At 39.7% G+C, this 15,433-nt stretch overlaps 1 protein-coding gene across 1 annotated transcript in view; it reads left to right on the plus strand.

Annotated features, from left to right (window-relative positions):
* LOC129533810 (neurofibromin-like) overlaps nucleotides 1-15,433 on the plus strand; it is a 122,862-nt gene that overhangs the window by 64,402 nt on the left and 43,027 nt on the right. The window contains 2 exon segments of the mRNA XM_063705966.1: nucleotides 960-1,066; nucleotides 1,682-1,787. Of these exon segments, the coding sequence (XP_063562036.1) occupies nucleotides 960-1,066; nucleotides 1,682-1,787 (213 nt within the window).

Here is a 15,433-nt window from a genome sequence, read left to right on the forward strand (position 1 = left end):
GCCTGTAGTCCCAGCACTTTGGGAGGCCAAGGCAAGTGGATCACCTGAGGTCAGGAGTCGAGACCAGCCTGGCCAACATGGCAAAACCCCTTCTCTACTAAAAATACAAAAAAATTAGCTGGGCGTGGTGGTGCACGCCGGTAGTCCCAGCTACTCGGGAGGCTGAGGCAGGAGAATGGTGTGAACCCGGGAGGCAGAGCTTCTAGTAAGCTGAGATGGTGCCATTGCACTCCAGCCTGAGGGACAAAGCAAAACTCCGTCTCAAAAAAAAAAAAAAAAAAAAGGAAGCAAGCTGGATATGTGCGTTTAGAGGTGCTGTACATTTTCAGCATTATAAATGAATAGAGATGAGTGGCAGTAGTTTTTTTGGTCCATAGATTTTTGGTATCTTAACTAGTTTTGGTCTCTTCCACTAAAGGGATTGCCTGTTCAACGTTGTTAGGAATGTAAGTACTGAAGGCAAAATGCCTGGGTTTGAATTTTGTTCTGTCCCTTGCACCCTGCCTGGTTTCAAATCCTAACTCTGCTTATTAAGTTCTTTTAAGGGGATGACCTTTGAGCAAATGTCTTAGCTTCTGTTTTCCCCAGTAAATGGATACAATAGTTGCTACTTTGTGAAAGATTCATGTAATTGACCAGCATTTACCAAGAAGCATCAGTGTTTAGTTTCAGTCATTGGTGATTCTGCAGTTGGACTGTGAGGGGGTATTGGGGTGGGGGGTGGTGTGTGTGTAGCACTTAATTGCAGGCAGGAAGGAAAAGATACTTTTGATAACCGACAGGCAGCTTTTCTCCGCTTTTGTGTCAAAAGGGAGGAAGGGAGTTTGGAGAGGGAAATGAATTCTCTGTAACACTAAGCTCTCTTCCACAAAAACAGAGGTAGATAGAATGTGTAATAATTTACAGAATTTCTAGACTTCAATGATCTGATGTTTTTTAATTTATTTTTATTTTTTCAGGTTGAGACTGAGCTAAAGTTAATCTGTGGCGACGTTCTGGATGTACTGGACAAACACCTCATTCCAGCAGCTACCACTGGCAAGTCCAAGGTTTTGTATTATGAAATGTAGGTTCTATACTAGAAAGGAAAATGTAAGATTAAAAGTTGGCCTTTTTAGAATCATGACTTTCTTCTATGTAGGTTTCCAACTTTTATTTACAAATAATTGTTTAATGTTAGTAGAAGGATAGTTGATGTTGGAATAAAAGGATGGTCAGGCTATTATAAAAATGCATTAGCTTTTGCTTTACTTATTTATATTGTTTTACTTTCATGGGACCTATCTCATTCCCCTCCCCTAAACGGCCACACATTGCACAGTGCTGGCTGAGTGTTTCATGTAGAAATTTTATTTTATGATTAATACACTCGTGCCATTTCTTGAAACCACTTGCTTGTTTAATTCTAGTCTATCAAGTGATAGTTTTGTTAATATTTAGAGGCTCCTCAGTTAATTTCTGTGGGATTTTTGGTTATATTTAATAAGGAAAATGGTATGAAATGTCTAAGAAAAAAATGAAATGAAGCCAAATATTCCTGAGTGTTTAAAGTTGTTGAAGTACACTTGTTAATTGTTACGTATATTTTCTTCACATATTTCATATTATATAGAACAATTTTAGCTATTTTACTTTAAAAGTCATCGTTCCTGGCTTAATTTTTTTTTTAATTTTGCTGTAGGAAAGGGGACTACCACAGGTATCTGGCAGAATTTGCCACAGGAAATGACAGGAAGGAGGTGGCAGAGAACAGCCTGGTGGCTTACAAAGCTGCTAGTGATATTGCAGTAAGAGAACTTTCACCAATGCATCCCATTCATTTATGTCTTGCTCTCAATTTTTCCATATTCTCCTGTGAAATTCTGAATTTCCCTGACCCTGCCTGCAGGTAAGCTGTGGGGTAGAACGCAACCTGTCAGTGTGAAAGTGAAGAAGGATAGCCATTTGAGTGTTCCGTCTTGTTTCTTGGGACTGCCTTTGTAGGCTTGGCTGCGTAGTAATTCTTACGGCTCTTAGTTGAAGCTGCCTTGTATTAAAACAGACCCATCTCAACCCAGTAGCATAGCAGTCAGGATAATTATTTTGATGTGGCATATTGTTGTTGTTAGTGGACTGAAAAGAAATCTAACATGTTAATATAACTAGAGGAAGGAAATGAGAGAAAATTATAATAGAATTATCTTAATTTTTGTATATTAGTGTTCAGTCTTTGTGGGCATGTTTTTAACAGTTATTCTCCTAGCAAACATCATTTTATATTTTCTGTTTTAGCATAAACAAGTTTCATTGTTACTGATGTGTGTTAAATTGTTCCTCTTTTTATACTTCAGCTTGTTCCCAGTTTTTGATAATGTAGATACAAATTTAAGGAATATTTATATGTATATAACTTTTTACTTTTAAAAAGTTGTGACAAAATATACATAAAATTTATCATTATAGCCTTTTTGAAATGTACAGTTCAGTGGCACCAAGTACATCAATAGTGTTGTGTAAACACCACCACTATGTGAAAACTTTTTCTTCACTCACACAAAACAAACTATAGCCATTAAACAATAACTCTTCATTTCCCCCTCCCCAACTGCCAGTAACCTCTATTTTACTTTGTCCCTATGAATTGGTCCATTTTAGATACCTCATAGAAGTGGGATCATATAATATTTGTGCCTTGTGGCTGTCTTTTTATTTCAGTTAGCATAATGCTTTCAATGTTTTGTTAATATTAAGCGTGGATCAGAGCTTCAGTCCTTTTTATGACTGAATAATAATCCATTTTATGTGTTTTTCACACATCGTTTAGCCATTGAACTTTTGATGGACAGTGAGTTTCTTTTCACCTTTTCCTATTGTGTGACTAATGCTGCTATGAACATTGGTGCACTATTTGCTTGAGTTCTTGTTTCAATTCCACCTGGGAGTGGAAGTGGAACAGATAATTACTTTTTTTTAAGACACAGGACCTTATTCTGTCCCTGCAGTGGTGCAATCATAGCTCACTGCAGCCTCAACTTCCTGGACTCAGGTGATTCTCCTGCCTGAGCCTCCCAAGCAGCTGGCACTAGAGGCTCGTGCCACCATGCCTGGCTCATTTTTAATTTTTTTTGTAGAGGCAGGGTCTCGCTATGTTGTCTAGGCTGGTCTTGAACTCCCGGCCCAAAGTGATCCTCCTGCCTCAGCCTCCCAAAACTCCATCTCAAAAAAAAACAGCAACAACAACAACAACAAAAGGGGAGGGAGACCCTCTCTCTAAATCAAAAATGAGCCGAAAAACCCCACATAGCCCTCCAAATGGATTAATTTCTCACGTCAGTTTGTAGTTGACACTTTGCAGAAGTTTGTATTCAAGGCCAAACTGTTTGGTAGATTTATTCTGGTTTTTCTCTTATATATTTGTTTTGGGCATTATTTTTGGTATTTTAATAAAATTACATACAAAATTTTATTTACAAAAATGGTTTATCTTAATGCATTCTTTTAATAATCCCTTTGTTTCTGACAACTTCATAACTATTACCATGAAGTCACAATATAGACTAATGAAAAAACTAATAAAAGTTTTGTACTTAACGAGGACAAGAGTTCCTTGGGGAAATATTGAGTGAATGATTACAGGGAAGATAATTCTTTAGTTACAGATTAATTCCTTGAAAGTTAAATTCAACTTTAAAACATGGTCATTTATATTTTATTTTATTTATTTATTTATTTATTTATTTATTTTTTGAGATGGAGTCTCGCTCTGTCACCCAGGCTGGATTGCAAGTGGCCTGATCTCGGCTGACTGCAACCTTCACCTTCTGTGTTCAAGCGATTATCCTACCTCAGCCTCCTGAGTAGCTTGGATTACAGGCACGTGCCACCGCGCCTGGCTAATTTTTATATTTTTTCATTAGAGACAAGGTTTCACCACGTTGGCCAGGCTGGTCTTGAACTCCTAACCTCATGATCCACCCGCCTCGGCCTCCCAAAGTACTGGGATTACAGGTATGAGCCACCTCGCCCGGCTAAAACATGGTCATTTTTAAAGAAATAAGCTTATTTATGAAATTAGATTAACTGAATAGAGCTTAGTTGATAATGAAGACTGGAAAACAATGAACATTTTCTTCATTTAAACAAAACTTTCCCTTTTTGAAATAAGATGATTTCTTAACTAAAAGGCATAAGGAATTAACTTTCAACTTGAATATTATGGGTTTAGATAGTACTAGTAGTAATGTATAACATCTGACCTTTTTGTAATCATTTGATGAAGATGTAAATCCATGTTGTTATTTGTGGCTTTCTTTACAAATATAAAATTTGAGTCTAAAATATAAGGTTTGACTTGTATATAGAAGATGAATCTCATTAGAGGATTAGGTTTTTGTTTCTTCACAAACATTAGTGAACAATGGAATTTATGGATAAATTATGGATAAATTTATGGATAAATTATGTTGGCCTTTATTATGTTGTAAAAGACTGCTCATAAAAGTGAAATAGAATGGACATAGTAAATGATTGCAAATTTATGAATGTTAAATATGATTGGCTTGGGCTGCTGAGTGTGGTGGCTCTCGCCCATAATCCCGGCACTTTGGGAGGCAAGGCAGGCAGATCACTTGAGGCCAGGAGTTTGAGACCAGTCTGGCCAACATGGTGAAACCCTGTCTCTACTAAAAATAGAAAAATTAGCCAGGCATGGTGGCGTGCACCTATCCGAGCTGCTTGGGAGGCTGAGGCACGAAAGTCACTTGAACTTGGGAGGCAAAGGTTGCGGTGAGTGGACATCGCGCCACCGCACTCTAGCCTGGGTGATGGAGTGAGCTTCTGTCTGAAACAGACAGACAACCCCTCAAAAACCAAATAAATATGATTGGCTTAGCAGGTGCTGTGGTCTGAGTGTTTGTTCCCTTATACCACCAAATTCATATGTTGAAACCTAATTCCCAGTGTGATTGTATTAAGAAGTGGGGCCTTCAGGAATGATTACTTCATGAGGGCTCTGCCCTCATGAATGCGATTAGTGCCCTTCTAAAAGAGGCCTGAGAGAACTTGCTTTGTCCCACCATGTCAGGACACAGAAGGTACCGTTTACGAGGAAAAGGCTCTCACCAGACACTGAATCTGCTGGTACTTTGATCTTGGACTTCTCAGCTTCCAGAGCTGTGAGCAGTAAATTTCCCTGGTTTATAAATTATCTAATCTGAGATATTTTGTTATAGCAGCCTGAACAGATTAAGCATGTTTTGGGGGAATAATAGTGCACGAGAATCATCACTGATTCCTTTAGGAAACCTGAAAACTTGTAACCTTGTGTGTAAGGTGCCCCCCCACCACTTCCTTCTTTCTCCCTCCCTTCCTCCTTCCTTCTCCCAGAAACAAAAGAACCAACACAGAGTTGAGAAATTACAAGAATTTTATGAAATTATACCTATTCAGGCACAGTGGCTCACGTGTATAATCCCAGCATTTTGGGAGGCTGAGGTGGGAGGATTGCTTGAGCCCAGGTGTTTGAGACTAGCCTGGGCAACGTAGGGAGACTCTATCTCCACCAAAAAACCCTCAAAAAACCGAAAAATTAGCTGGGTATGGTGGCATGGACCTATGGTCCCAGCTACTAAGGAGGGTGAGAGTGGGAAGTCAAGCCTACAGTGCACTACTGTACTCCAGCCTTGGCAACAGAGTGAGACCCTGTCTCAAATTTTTTTTTTTTTTTTTTGGAGACAGAGTCTCGCTCTGTCACCCAGGCTGGAGTGCAGTGGCGCTTTTTTTTTTTTTTTTTTTTGAGACGGAGTCTCGCTCTGTCACCCAGGCCGAAGTGCAGTGGCGCGATCTTGGTTCACTGCAACCTCCGCCTCCCGGGTTCAAGCAATTCTCCTGCCTCAGCCTCCTGAGTAGTTGGGACTACAGGTGCACGCCACCACACCCAGCTAATTTTTTGTATTTTAGTAGAGACGGGGTTTCATCGTGTTGCCTAGGCTGGTTGCGAACTGCTGAGCTCAGGCAATCTGCCCGCCTCAGCCTCCCAAAGTGCTGGGATTACAGGTGTGAGCCACCGCGCCTGGCCTCAAAAAATTTTTTTTAATTTAAAAAATTTAATATTTTTTTAAAAATAGAGATGGGGTCTCACTGTGTTGCCCAGGCTGATCTTGAACTCTCGGTCTCATGTGATCTTCCCTGCTTGGTCTCCCAAATGCTAGGATTATAGACCTGAGCCACTGTGCCTGGCCAAAAATTCTTTTTAAAGAGTAAAATGCTGGATTAGATGCAACATTTATTATTAATCTTATTTTGTTTAATGAGTTAAAGACAATCAGTTATTACGATTTGGTTAGATTTGTAAAGGAAATTGGACTATTAGCTGTCTTTTGACTAAGGTGTTTTTTGTTTTTTGTTTTTTTTTTTTCCTCTCCTGAGGGAAAGAAGGATACTTGGAAACATTTTTTAATATAGTTGAACTAATGAGTACCACATTTTTGATAGCTTCAGAAGTTTGTGAACCAGGAGAATGATAAATTGTGTATTTGATTTGAGAAACTGCTGGAAGCCAATGAATAAACTAGAACATTTGTCATCAACATATGTTAAATAGTCATTTTGTTATATTATGGAAACAAAAAAACTAATGAATACTTAAGGACATTCTCTCCATGATATGTTTAAGACTCTTCTGCAGCGTTTAAGTGTACAACAGATTTCCTGTGACAATAAACTAAGTGATATCTTTTTAAATTTATGTTCTGTTCTTGTGGGCAGTTTTCAAAGACACATTCCTCCTCAGAAATTAATTTAAATTGTTAATTTTATAGTGGCGTATTTTACATGTTTCAGAACGGGAGCATTCATTCTTAGTAGAGAAAAACCCATCCAACTTGCGTATTTCTCCATTTGTCCTCTAAAGTTTAGAAATTGTTACTGGTTGATTCATGGACAAAGAGCTTTGTTGTACAACATACAGATTTCATTCTATATTTTTCTTCACATTTTTATGCTTGTTAATACGAACTTTCTGATAGAAAAGAGCAGAATTTTCTCAGACTACGATTTTTTTTAATGTGATGTATTCAAGCTCAGGGATGGTGGGGGAACAGAAGTAGTGGCAGATGGGGCAACCTGATGCTTTGCAAAGATGAGGTGGTTCATTTTGATTATAGACACTGGCAGTCTGTGAAGTAAAGATATGGAGCCACCATCCATTCTACAGGCTGTACTAACCATGTGTATTGTGGTAAAGCCAAGAACAACTTTGTATGGACATAGTAGAAGGGAAGAGTGGATCCACTTTTAGTTTCCAGGCACATACCCACATATAGTAATACTGTTAACACTATATCTTTGTGTTAACATTGAGCACTGAGGCCAAATGGCATATATATGTATATATGTATCTTTCTCTCTACACACTGTTTTCTACTTTGAATTACAGATGGTCTGCTTGGGAATAGAAATGAGGACATAATAGCAGGGTGCCAGATTTATACCTTCTGAATGACAGGATAAGTGGATATTGATTTTTCTTCATTATTTAAACAGCTACCCTTAGATAGGCTATACAGGATAGGTTCTTCTATAATTTTTAAAAAGTTGAATTGTAGAAACTATCTAAGCAATAGTGAACAAGAGGCTAGGAAAAGCACAATTGTGGGAATGTAAATTGGTAGAGCCACTTGGAAGGAAGTCTGGCAATATGTATTAAACCAAAAAACTGGGAATGACCGTAGTGCTCACTGGAGAAGCACTCTCTGCATGTATCTAAGGAGGCATGTATATGATTTTTCATGACTGGTAACAGCCTAAATATGAACAGTAAGAGAATACCTGTATATTACTAATGTTATATAATGAAAAACTATACAGCACATAAGGAATGAACTAAATCTATATGTAGTAAGTTGCATTATAGTATGTATTATATGCTAACCGCTGTAAGTTTCTGTGGGGGTACATCTTATAAAAGCATGGAAAAAGATCTGAAAGGAGACAAACCAAACTGATTATCTCTTGGGGAAGACTGAATGGGCACGGGAGGGATTAGGACTGAGGGGAGGAAGTAAGTAGGATTTTATGGTAGTGGTATGTTTAGCTTTATATATACCGGGTTTTTGTTGTTGTTGTTTGTTTGTTCTGAGGCAGAGTGTTGCTCTGTTGCGCAGGCTGGAGTGCAGTGGCATTTTCTCAGCTCACTTCAATCTCCGCCTCTCAGGTTCAAGCAATTTTCCTGCCTCAGTCTCCCCTGTAGCTGGAATTACAGGCATGTGCCACCACACCTGGCTAATTTTTGTATTTTTAGTAGAGATGGGGTTTCGCCATGTTGGCCAGGCTGGTCTCGAACTCCTGACTTCAAGCGATCTGCCTGCCTTGGCCTCCCAAAGTGCTGGGATTATAGGTGTGAGCCACCGTGCCCGGCCTACTTTATGTATACTGTTTGAATTTAGAAGAAGAATGCATTCTCTTACTGCTTGTGTAATGAAAAACTCATTTAAAAAATTAATCCCAGCACAACAACCACATTTTTTTCACATTATCATCTACTTCTGTATGTATTTTGTATAGTTTTAGTTTTGCTTTTTTTTTTTTTTTTTTTTTTGCGATGGAGTCTTACTCTGTTGCCCAGGCTGGAGTGCAGTGGCGCGATCTCGGCTCACTGCAACCTCTGCCTCACTGCAACCTCCACCTCCAGGCTCAAGAGATTCTCCTGCCTCAGCCTCCCAAGTAACTGGGACTACAGGCATGTGCCACCACGCCTGGCTAACTTTTGTATTTTTAGTAGATACGGGGTTTCTTCATGTTTGCCAGGCTGGTCTCGAACTCCTGACCTCAGGTGATCCACCCACCACGGCCTCCCAAAGTGCTGGGATTACAGGCATGAGCCACTGCGCCTGTAATACAAAATACAAATACAAAAAATAATTTTTGTATTTTTAGTAGAGACGGGGTTTTGCCATGTTGGCCAGGCTGATGTCAAACTCCTGTCCTCAAGTCAGGAGGCCACCTCGCTTCCCAAAGTGCTGGGATTACAGGTGTGAGCCACTGTGCCTGGCCAGTTTTAAGAATCTTTGTCTTACAGGGCCAGGCGCGGTGGCTCACGCTTGTAATCCCAGCACTTTAGGAGGCTGAGGCAGGTGGATCACAAGGTCAGGAGATCAAGACCTTCCTGGCTAACACGGTGAAACCTCGTTTCTACTAAAAATACGAAAAAATTACCCGGGTGTGGTGGTGGGCGCCTGTAGTCCCAGCTACTTGGGGGGCTGAGGCAGAAGAATGGTGTGAACCTGGGAGGTGGAGCTTGCAGTGAGCCGAGATTGCGCCACTGCACTCCAGCCTGGGCAACAAAGTAAGACTCCGTTTCAAAAAAAAAAAAAAAGAATCTTTATCTTACAAACATTGTCATGTTTCTGTGAACTCTTTATCTATTATTTTCAGACACAAGGTCTCATTCTTCATGGAATGCTGGAGTATAGTGGTTCAATCATAGGTCACTGCAGTCTCCAATCCTAGGCTTAAGTGATCCTCCCACCTCAGCCTCCTGAGTAGCTGGTACAGGTGCACACCACCATGCTAATATTTTTGTTTTTTGTAGAGACAGGGTCTCCCTGTGTGGCTCAAGCTGGTCTCAAACTCCTGGGCTCAAGTGATCCTCTCATCTCAGCCTCCCAAAGTTCTGGAATTACAGGTTTGAGCCCCTGTGTCCTGTTTGAAAAAACATTTTTTCTGAGTTCTTACTGTGTGTCAGAAGTTGTTCTAGATGCTGAGGTTTAGTAATAAGCATAAGGCCTTGGACAAAAGAATAGATAGCACATTCATTTGATCATTTAAAAAATTCTGTCTTTATCCAAAAATATCAATGATATTTAAGGTTCTTTGCTGGGTGTTGGGGATACATATAAATAAGGCAGTTTCTTTGTTCTTAAAGAGCGGAGGGGAGATATACAATTCAATAAACAAATACCGTATAAGCTGTGTTATTTTAAAGTTAAAGCATTGAGAATTTGATATTGAATAAGTGATTATAGGGAAAGTTATTTTGTGGGAGGGACACCTAACTTTTTAGGTGGTGGGGCATGGAAGCAATTAGAATAGGCTTCCAAAAAATAAAGGAGGGACATTAAGCCAAGCCTTGAAGGATGTTGGATTGTTCAGAGTATGATTGGAGCTCATAGGCAGAGGACACTGCAAGGACAGTAGCAGTGAACATAATGTGGTTAGGGAATGAGAAGTAGTTTGCAGCAGCTAGAACCTCTCGTGTGTCTCTACCTTCTGGTTCTAAGGTTTGCATTTTAAATTTTTATCAATTTATTGTGTTATATCATTTTAAATCTTTTTGGCTTAAGCCAGAGATTCTCATTCTTGGCAAGTGACATCCCTGTTGGCCCTGTAATCATAGACTAAGCTATATTTTCTTAGTTGTCAGTGGTGCCCCATGATGTAATATCAAAACCTTGCGAAGCACCGTCATCCTCAATATCCTGGTCTCATCTAGTTTCTCAAAATTAGATCTATGATAAACTTCTTCTGTAAGAATAATGTTCATTTTTTAATCTCATTTTTAGATGTTAAAAACTTACTTGGCCTTCTGTTTTCCTAGTGGTCTTTTATATTCTTGAAGCACAGAGGACTATTACGTTTGTTTTTATTTTTATTATTATTTTTTTTAGATAGAGTCTCTCTCTGTTACCCAGGCTGTAGTGCAGTGGCATGATCTCGGCTCACTGCAACCTCTACCTACTGGGTTTAGTGATTCTCCCACCTCAGCCTAGCAGGTAGCTGGGACTACAGGTACCCGCCACCACACCTGGCTAATTTTTGTATTTTTGGTAGAGATGGGGTTTTACCATGTTGGCCAGGCTGGCCTCGAACTCCTGACCTCAAGTGATCCACCCGCCTCAGCCTCCCAAAGTGCTGGGATTACAGGTGTGAGGTACCATGCCCAGCCTGGATTGTGTTCAAAAGTTTATCTGGAATTTAAAACTTATTTTTCCATAGAAACAATGTTATAAGTGATGATTAGGTTCATAGGGTGGTGGCTTACAGAAATTTAAGTCATAGTATAGCTGAAATACTCTATATTTGCAATAAAAAAGTAGTAGAAACAATACTATGGGAATGCTAGATGAAGCAGACAATTAAATGGAAAAAGTCATTTAAAAATATATCTAGGGTTGGGTGCGGTGGCTCACACCTGTAATCCCAGCACTTTGGGAGGTGGAGGTGGGTGGATCACCTGAGGTCAGGAGTTCAAGACCAGCCTGACCAACATGGCGAAACCCCATCTCTACTAAAAATACAAAATTAGCTGGGCATGGTGGCACATGCCTGTAATCCCAGTTACTTGGGATGCTGAGGCAGGAGAACTGCTTGAACCTGGGAGGTGGAGGTTGCAGTGAGTTGAGATCGCCCCATTGCACTCCAGCCTGGGCAACAAGAGTGAAACTCCGTCTCAAAAAAAAAAAAAGTATCTAAATGCCAATGCTTGAGAATATGAATACTCTTCACTGCTGGGTCACCCAATCCTTTCCAGAGATTAATTCAGCTTCAGCCTGAGAATGTTTAATGATATTAACTACTATTAATCACTTGGAAAGATAAAGGTACCCTTAGGACATTTTTGTCCTTTTGTATAAGGAATTGGGAGTTGTCAGCAAGAGATGTATGACTACGCATGTACTGATATATCTACATATCATATATATATATATATTTATTTTTATTTTTTAAGAGGCAGGGTCTTGCTCTGTTGCCCAGGCTGGAGTGCAGGGGTTCAATCATAGCTCACTGCAGCTTCCAACTCCTGGGCTCAAGCAGTCCTCCTGCCTTGGCTTCCCGTGTAGCTGGAACCATAGGCGTGTGTCACCATGCCTGCCTAATTATTATTTATTTTTTGTAGAGATGGGGTCTCCCTGTGTTGCCCAGGCTGGTCTTGAACTCCTGGTCTCAAGCTGTCCTCCCACCTGGACCACTCAGAGTTCTGGGATTAGAGGTGCGAGCCAGTGCCTGGCCTCTTCATTTGTTCTTTCTGTTCCTCAGACTGGATAATCAAAATTGACTATCTTTAAGTTTTGTAATTGTTTTCTTTTTTTGAGATAAGGTCTTACTCTGTTGTCCCGGCTGGAGTGCAGCGATGCAATCATAGTTCACTGCAACCTCATACTTCTCAACTCCAGAATTGCTAATTGGTTTCTTTTTATAATATCCATCTCATCTCACTATTGATATTCTCCATTTGGTGAGGCAGTGTTCTCATACTTGAAGTCATTAGGCATTTTTTTTTCTTCTTTGAACTTGTTTATAAATAGTTCATTGAAGTGTTTACCTAGTAAATCAGATGTCTGGACTTGCCTACAGACAGTTGCTATTTAATGCCCTTTTTCCTGTGTATGGGCTTCATTTTCTTATTTAAATGCTTTGCAATTTTTTGTTGAAAATGAGACATTTTAAGTACTGTAGTGTGGCAGCTCTGGAAATTGGATTCCCTACCTTAAGGTTTGTTACTGCTATTTGTTGTTGTTCCTGCTATTATTTATTTGCTTAGTGACTTTCTTGGTCTGATTTTATAAAGTGTGTTTTCTTTTTTTGTGTGTGCTTATTTAGCTTAGTGGTCAGCTAAGATTGGACAAGGACTTTTAAAAATGCCTTGAACCTATAAGTTCAGCCTTGGCGGAGGGGTTCTATACTACTCGGGTGTGTGTTCAAATGTTGTACAGTCAGTTTGCAACTCTGCTTTAGCCTTCACTTCCTGCTTGTGTGGAGCTTTAAGGTCAGCCAAAGTGAGAGATATGGGAATTTTGGGGCACATGCACAGCTCTCCATATGCAGGTGGCCTTTTGGATTTCCAGGAATATGTCAGAGCCTTTCAAAGCCATTGTGGATTTGCTGCTTTCCAGGTTTTCCTTTCAAGTTTTTTGGTTCACCTCTTGTTAGCCCCATCTGCCAGTGCTTTCTCAGGCAGCTGTGAAGTTATATAGTTGCCACTGATTGTTTTTGAAGAATGCCGGGGGGAAAAAGTTTTATTTGTAGAGTGAACTCAAAGCCAGATCAAATAGAGACAAACCTTGAGAATGGAACTTTTTAATGAGCTACCAGATAGGTCAAATATTGATACTTCTTTTGAGAAGCTCTAAACCCATTCTGCCTCCTTCAGTGGCTGCTTGACTGTTGGTTTTTACAGCTTAGGGAGATTTTTGGTTTTCCAAGCTATTGCATAGCTGGGGAGAAGGTGATGGGAATAGAACATGTGAAAACACCACAAATACTGCTTTTTTTTTTTTTTAACAGAGGTTCAGCCATTCTTTTTTTTTCTCTTTTTTTTTTTTTTTTTGAGAGAGTGAGCTGTCACTCAGCCTGGAGTGCAGTGGCGTGATCATGGCTGACTGCAGCCTTGACCTCCCAGGCGCTAGCGATCCTCCCACCTTAGTCTCCTGAGTAGTTGAGACTATAGGCGTGTGCCACCAATTTTTGTAGTTTTTGTAGAGACGGTGTTTGCCATGTTGCCCAGGCTGGTCTTAAACTCTTGGGCTCAAACAATTCATCTGCTTCAGTCACCCAAAGTGCTGGGATTGCCACCGCACTCGGCTCAGTCATTTTTCTGGAATAAAGCTCTTTGGATTATTGCAAGCATTTGGTTGATTTCTAGAGTTCTGAAAAAGTTGGATTTTGACAGTTTTTGATAGTGTTCTTGCTGCTTTTTTAGAAGAATGGATTTTCAGAGGTCTTTACCATTCCAGCAATCAGCCTCCTTACAGGGTTTTTTGGAGGGAAAATTTTTATATCCTAAAATGCAAAAGTCATGTGTCCTTGCATTTTGACAAGATAGAGAACATTTCTATCACCAAGAAAGTTGACTTGTTCCTCTTACCAGTAAATCTGCCACATCCTCAGATGCAATAACTGTTCTGACCTGTCATCACTGATGAGTTGTTCCTGTTCTAGAACTTGGGGAATCACAGAATATCTGCTCTCTTTTTTAATCAGCCTTCTTTTACTTAGTATAATATCTGTGAGCATCATCCATGTTGTTGCATGTATCAGCACTTTCATTTTTTCCTTTTTATGCTGAAAAGTATTCTATAATAAGAATGTATCATAGTTTTATGTTTTTGTTTTTGAGGCAGAACCTCATTATGTTGCCGAGGCTGGAGTGCGGTGGCGCTATCTCGGCTCACTGCAACTTCCACCTCCTGGGTTCAAGTGATTCTCCTGCCTCAGTCTCCTGAGTAGCTGGGACTACAGGCACCGCCACTATGCCCAGCTAACTTTTGTATTTTTAGTAGAGAGGGAGCAAACTCTGTTGGCCAGGTTGGTTTCGAACTCCTGACCTCAAGCGATCTGCCTGCCTCGGCCTCCCAAAGTGCTGGGATTACAGGCGTGAGCCACACACCTGGCCTTATATCATACTTTTTTGGTGACATTTGGCACAAAGTCACCAGTAGCAAAAAAAATTGCTAGTTGTAGGCCCCCTCTTGCCTGAGATGTCCCATCTGGGTTTTATCATCTACCTGAAGTGGCTCTGCAGTAGCTTTTTTTAGCAGGGACCCTACCAAAGTGACTTTTGATAGGTTAATTTACTTCAGATCAGCTGCACCAAGCAGATTTACAAATATGTTGGTTGTGTTTTCTTTGCTGCATTATGCAATTTCTTCTTCTCCTAGGTTTGTAAATTCTTAGCCCATTTTGGCAGTGAAAGGCATATTTCCCAATGTTTATTTATCTCTGTGGTTATCCTCTGATTCAGATGTTGTTAAATTTTCCTCTTTGCCTTTGGAACCAAACTGTTAAAACGGCAAATCCTATCCTATAACAGAAATCAGAATGCATGGTCCTGCCTTGGCTGTCTTAAAGAAACAGAGATGAAGAATAGACTTGGTCTTTGCTCTCAAGAGACTTAAAATATACTTAGAGAGGTAAGACAAATATTACCTTTGAAAAAAAGTGATGATATAAAGCAGTATATAATAGGGGAATAGAACGCCAGTATTGTGGTTTATTGTGAAATATTTTATACCATGTAATGAGTAATAATAAAGTATTGAACTTTAAGAAAAAAGCTTACCTTTACAAAAATGGATTTAATTTCATGCATTTCACACATGCATGTGATTTCTTGACTGGAAGTGGAGAGTATAGTTGCAGCTAGAATTTAGGGAATGCTCATGGTAATGACAACATCCATCCTGTGTCACTGCAGAAAAGGTTAATAACTACTGGTGTAGACAAGGTAACCTCTAAAAGTTTAGAGCGTGACAGTGAGCATTGTGCTGCTCTCTTATGTTTGTTTTGTGCAATTGTTAATTATATAATTTTATTTTCTTTTCATGGACAGTGAGTTCTAATTTCTTCATATGACTTTGTAAAAGCGATTTACATAGATTATCTAAATTATTTTTAAGTTTTTATTTGTTTTTAGACAGAGTCTCACTCTGTCTCCCAGGCTGGGGTGCAGTGGTGCAAT

The sequence above is a fragment of the Gorilla gorilla genome, chromosome 4 (genome assembly GCF_029281585.2).
Source record: "Gorilla gorilla gorilla isolate KB3781 chromosome 4, NHGRI_mGorGor1-v2.1_pri, whole genome shotgun sequence".
NCBI classification, from domain to species: Eukaryota; Metazoa; Chordata; class Mammalia; order Primates; family Hominidae; genus Gorilla; species Gorilla gorilla.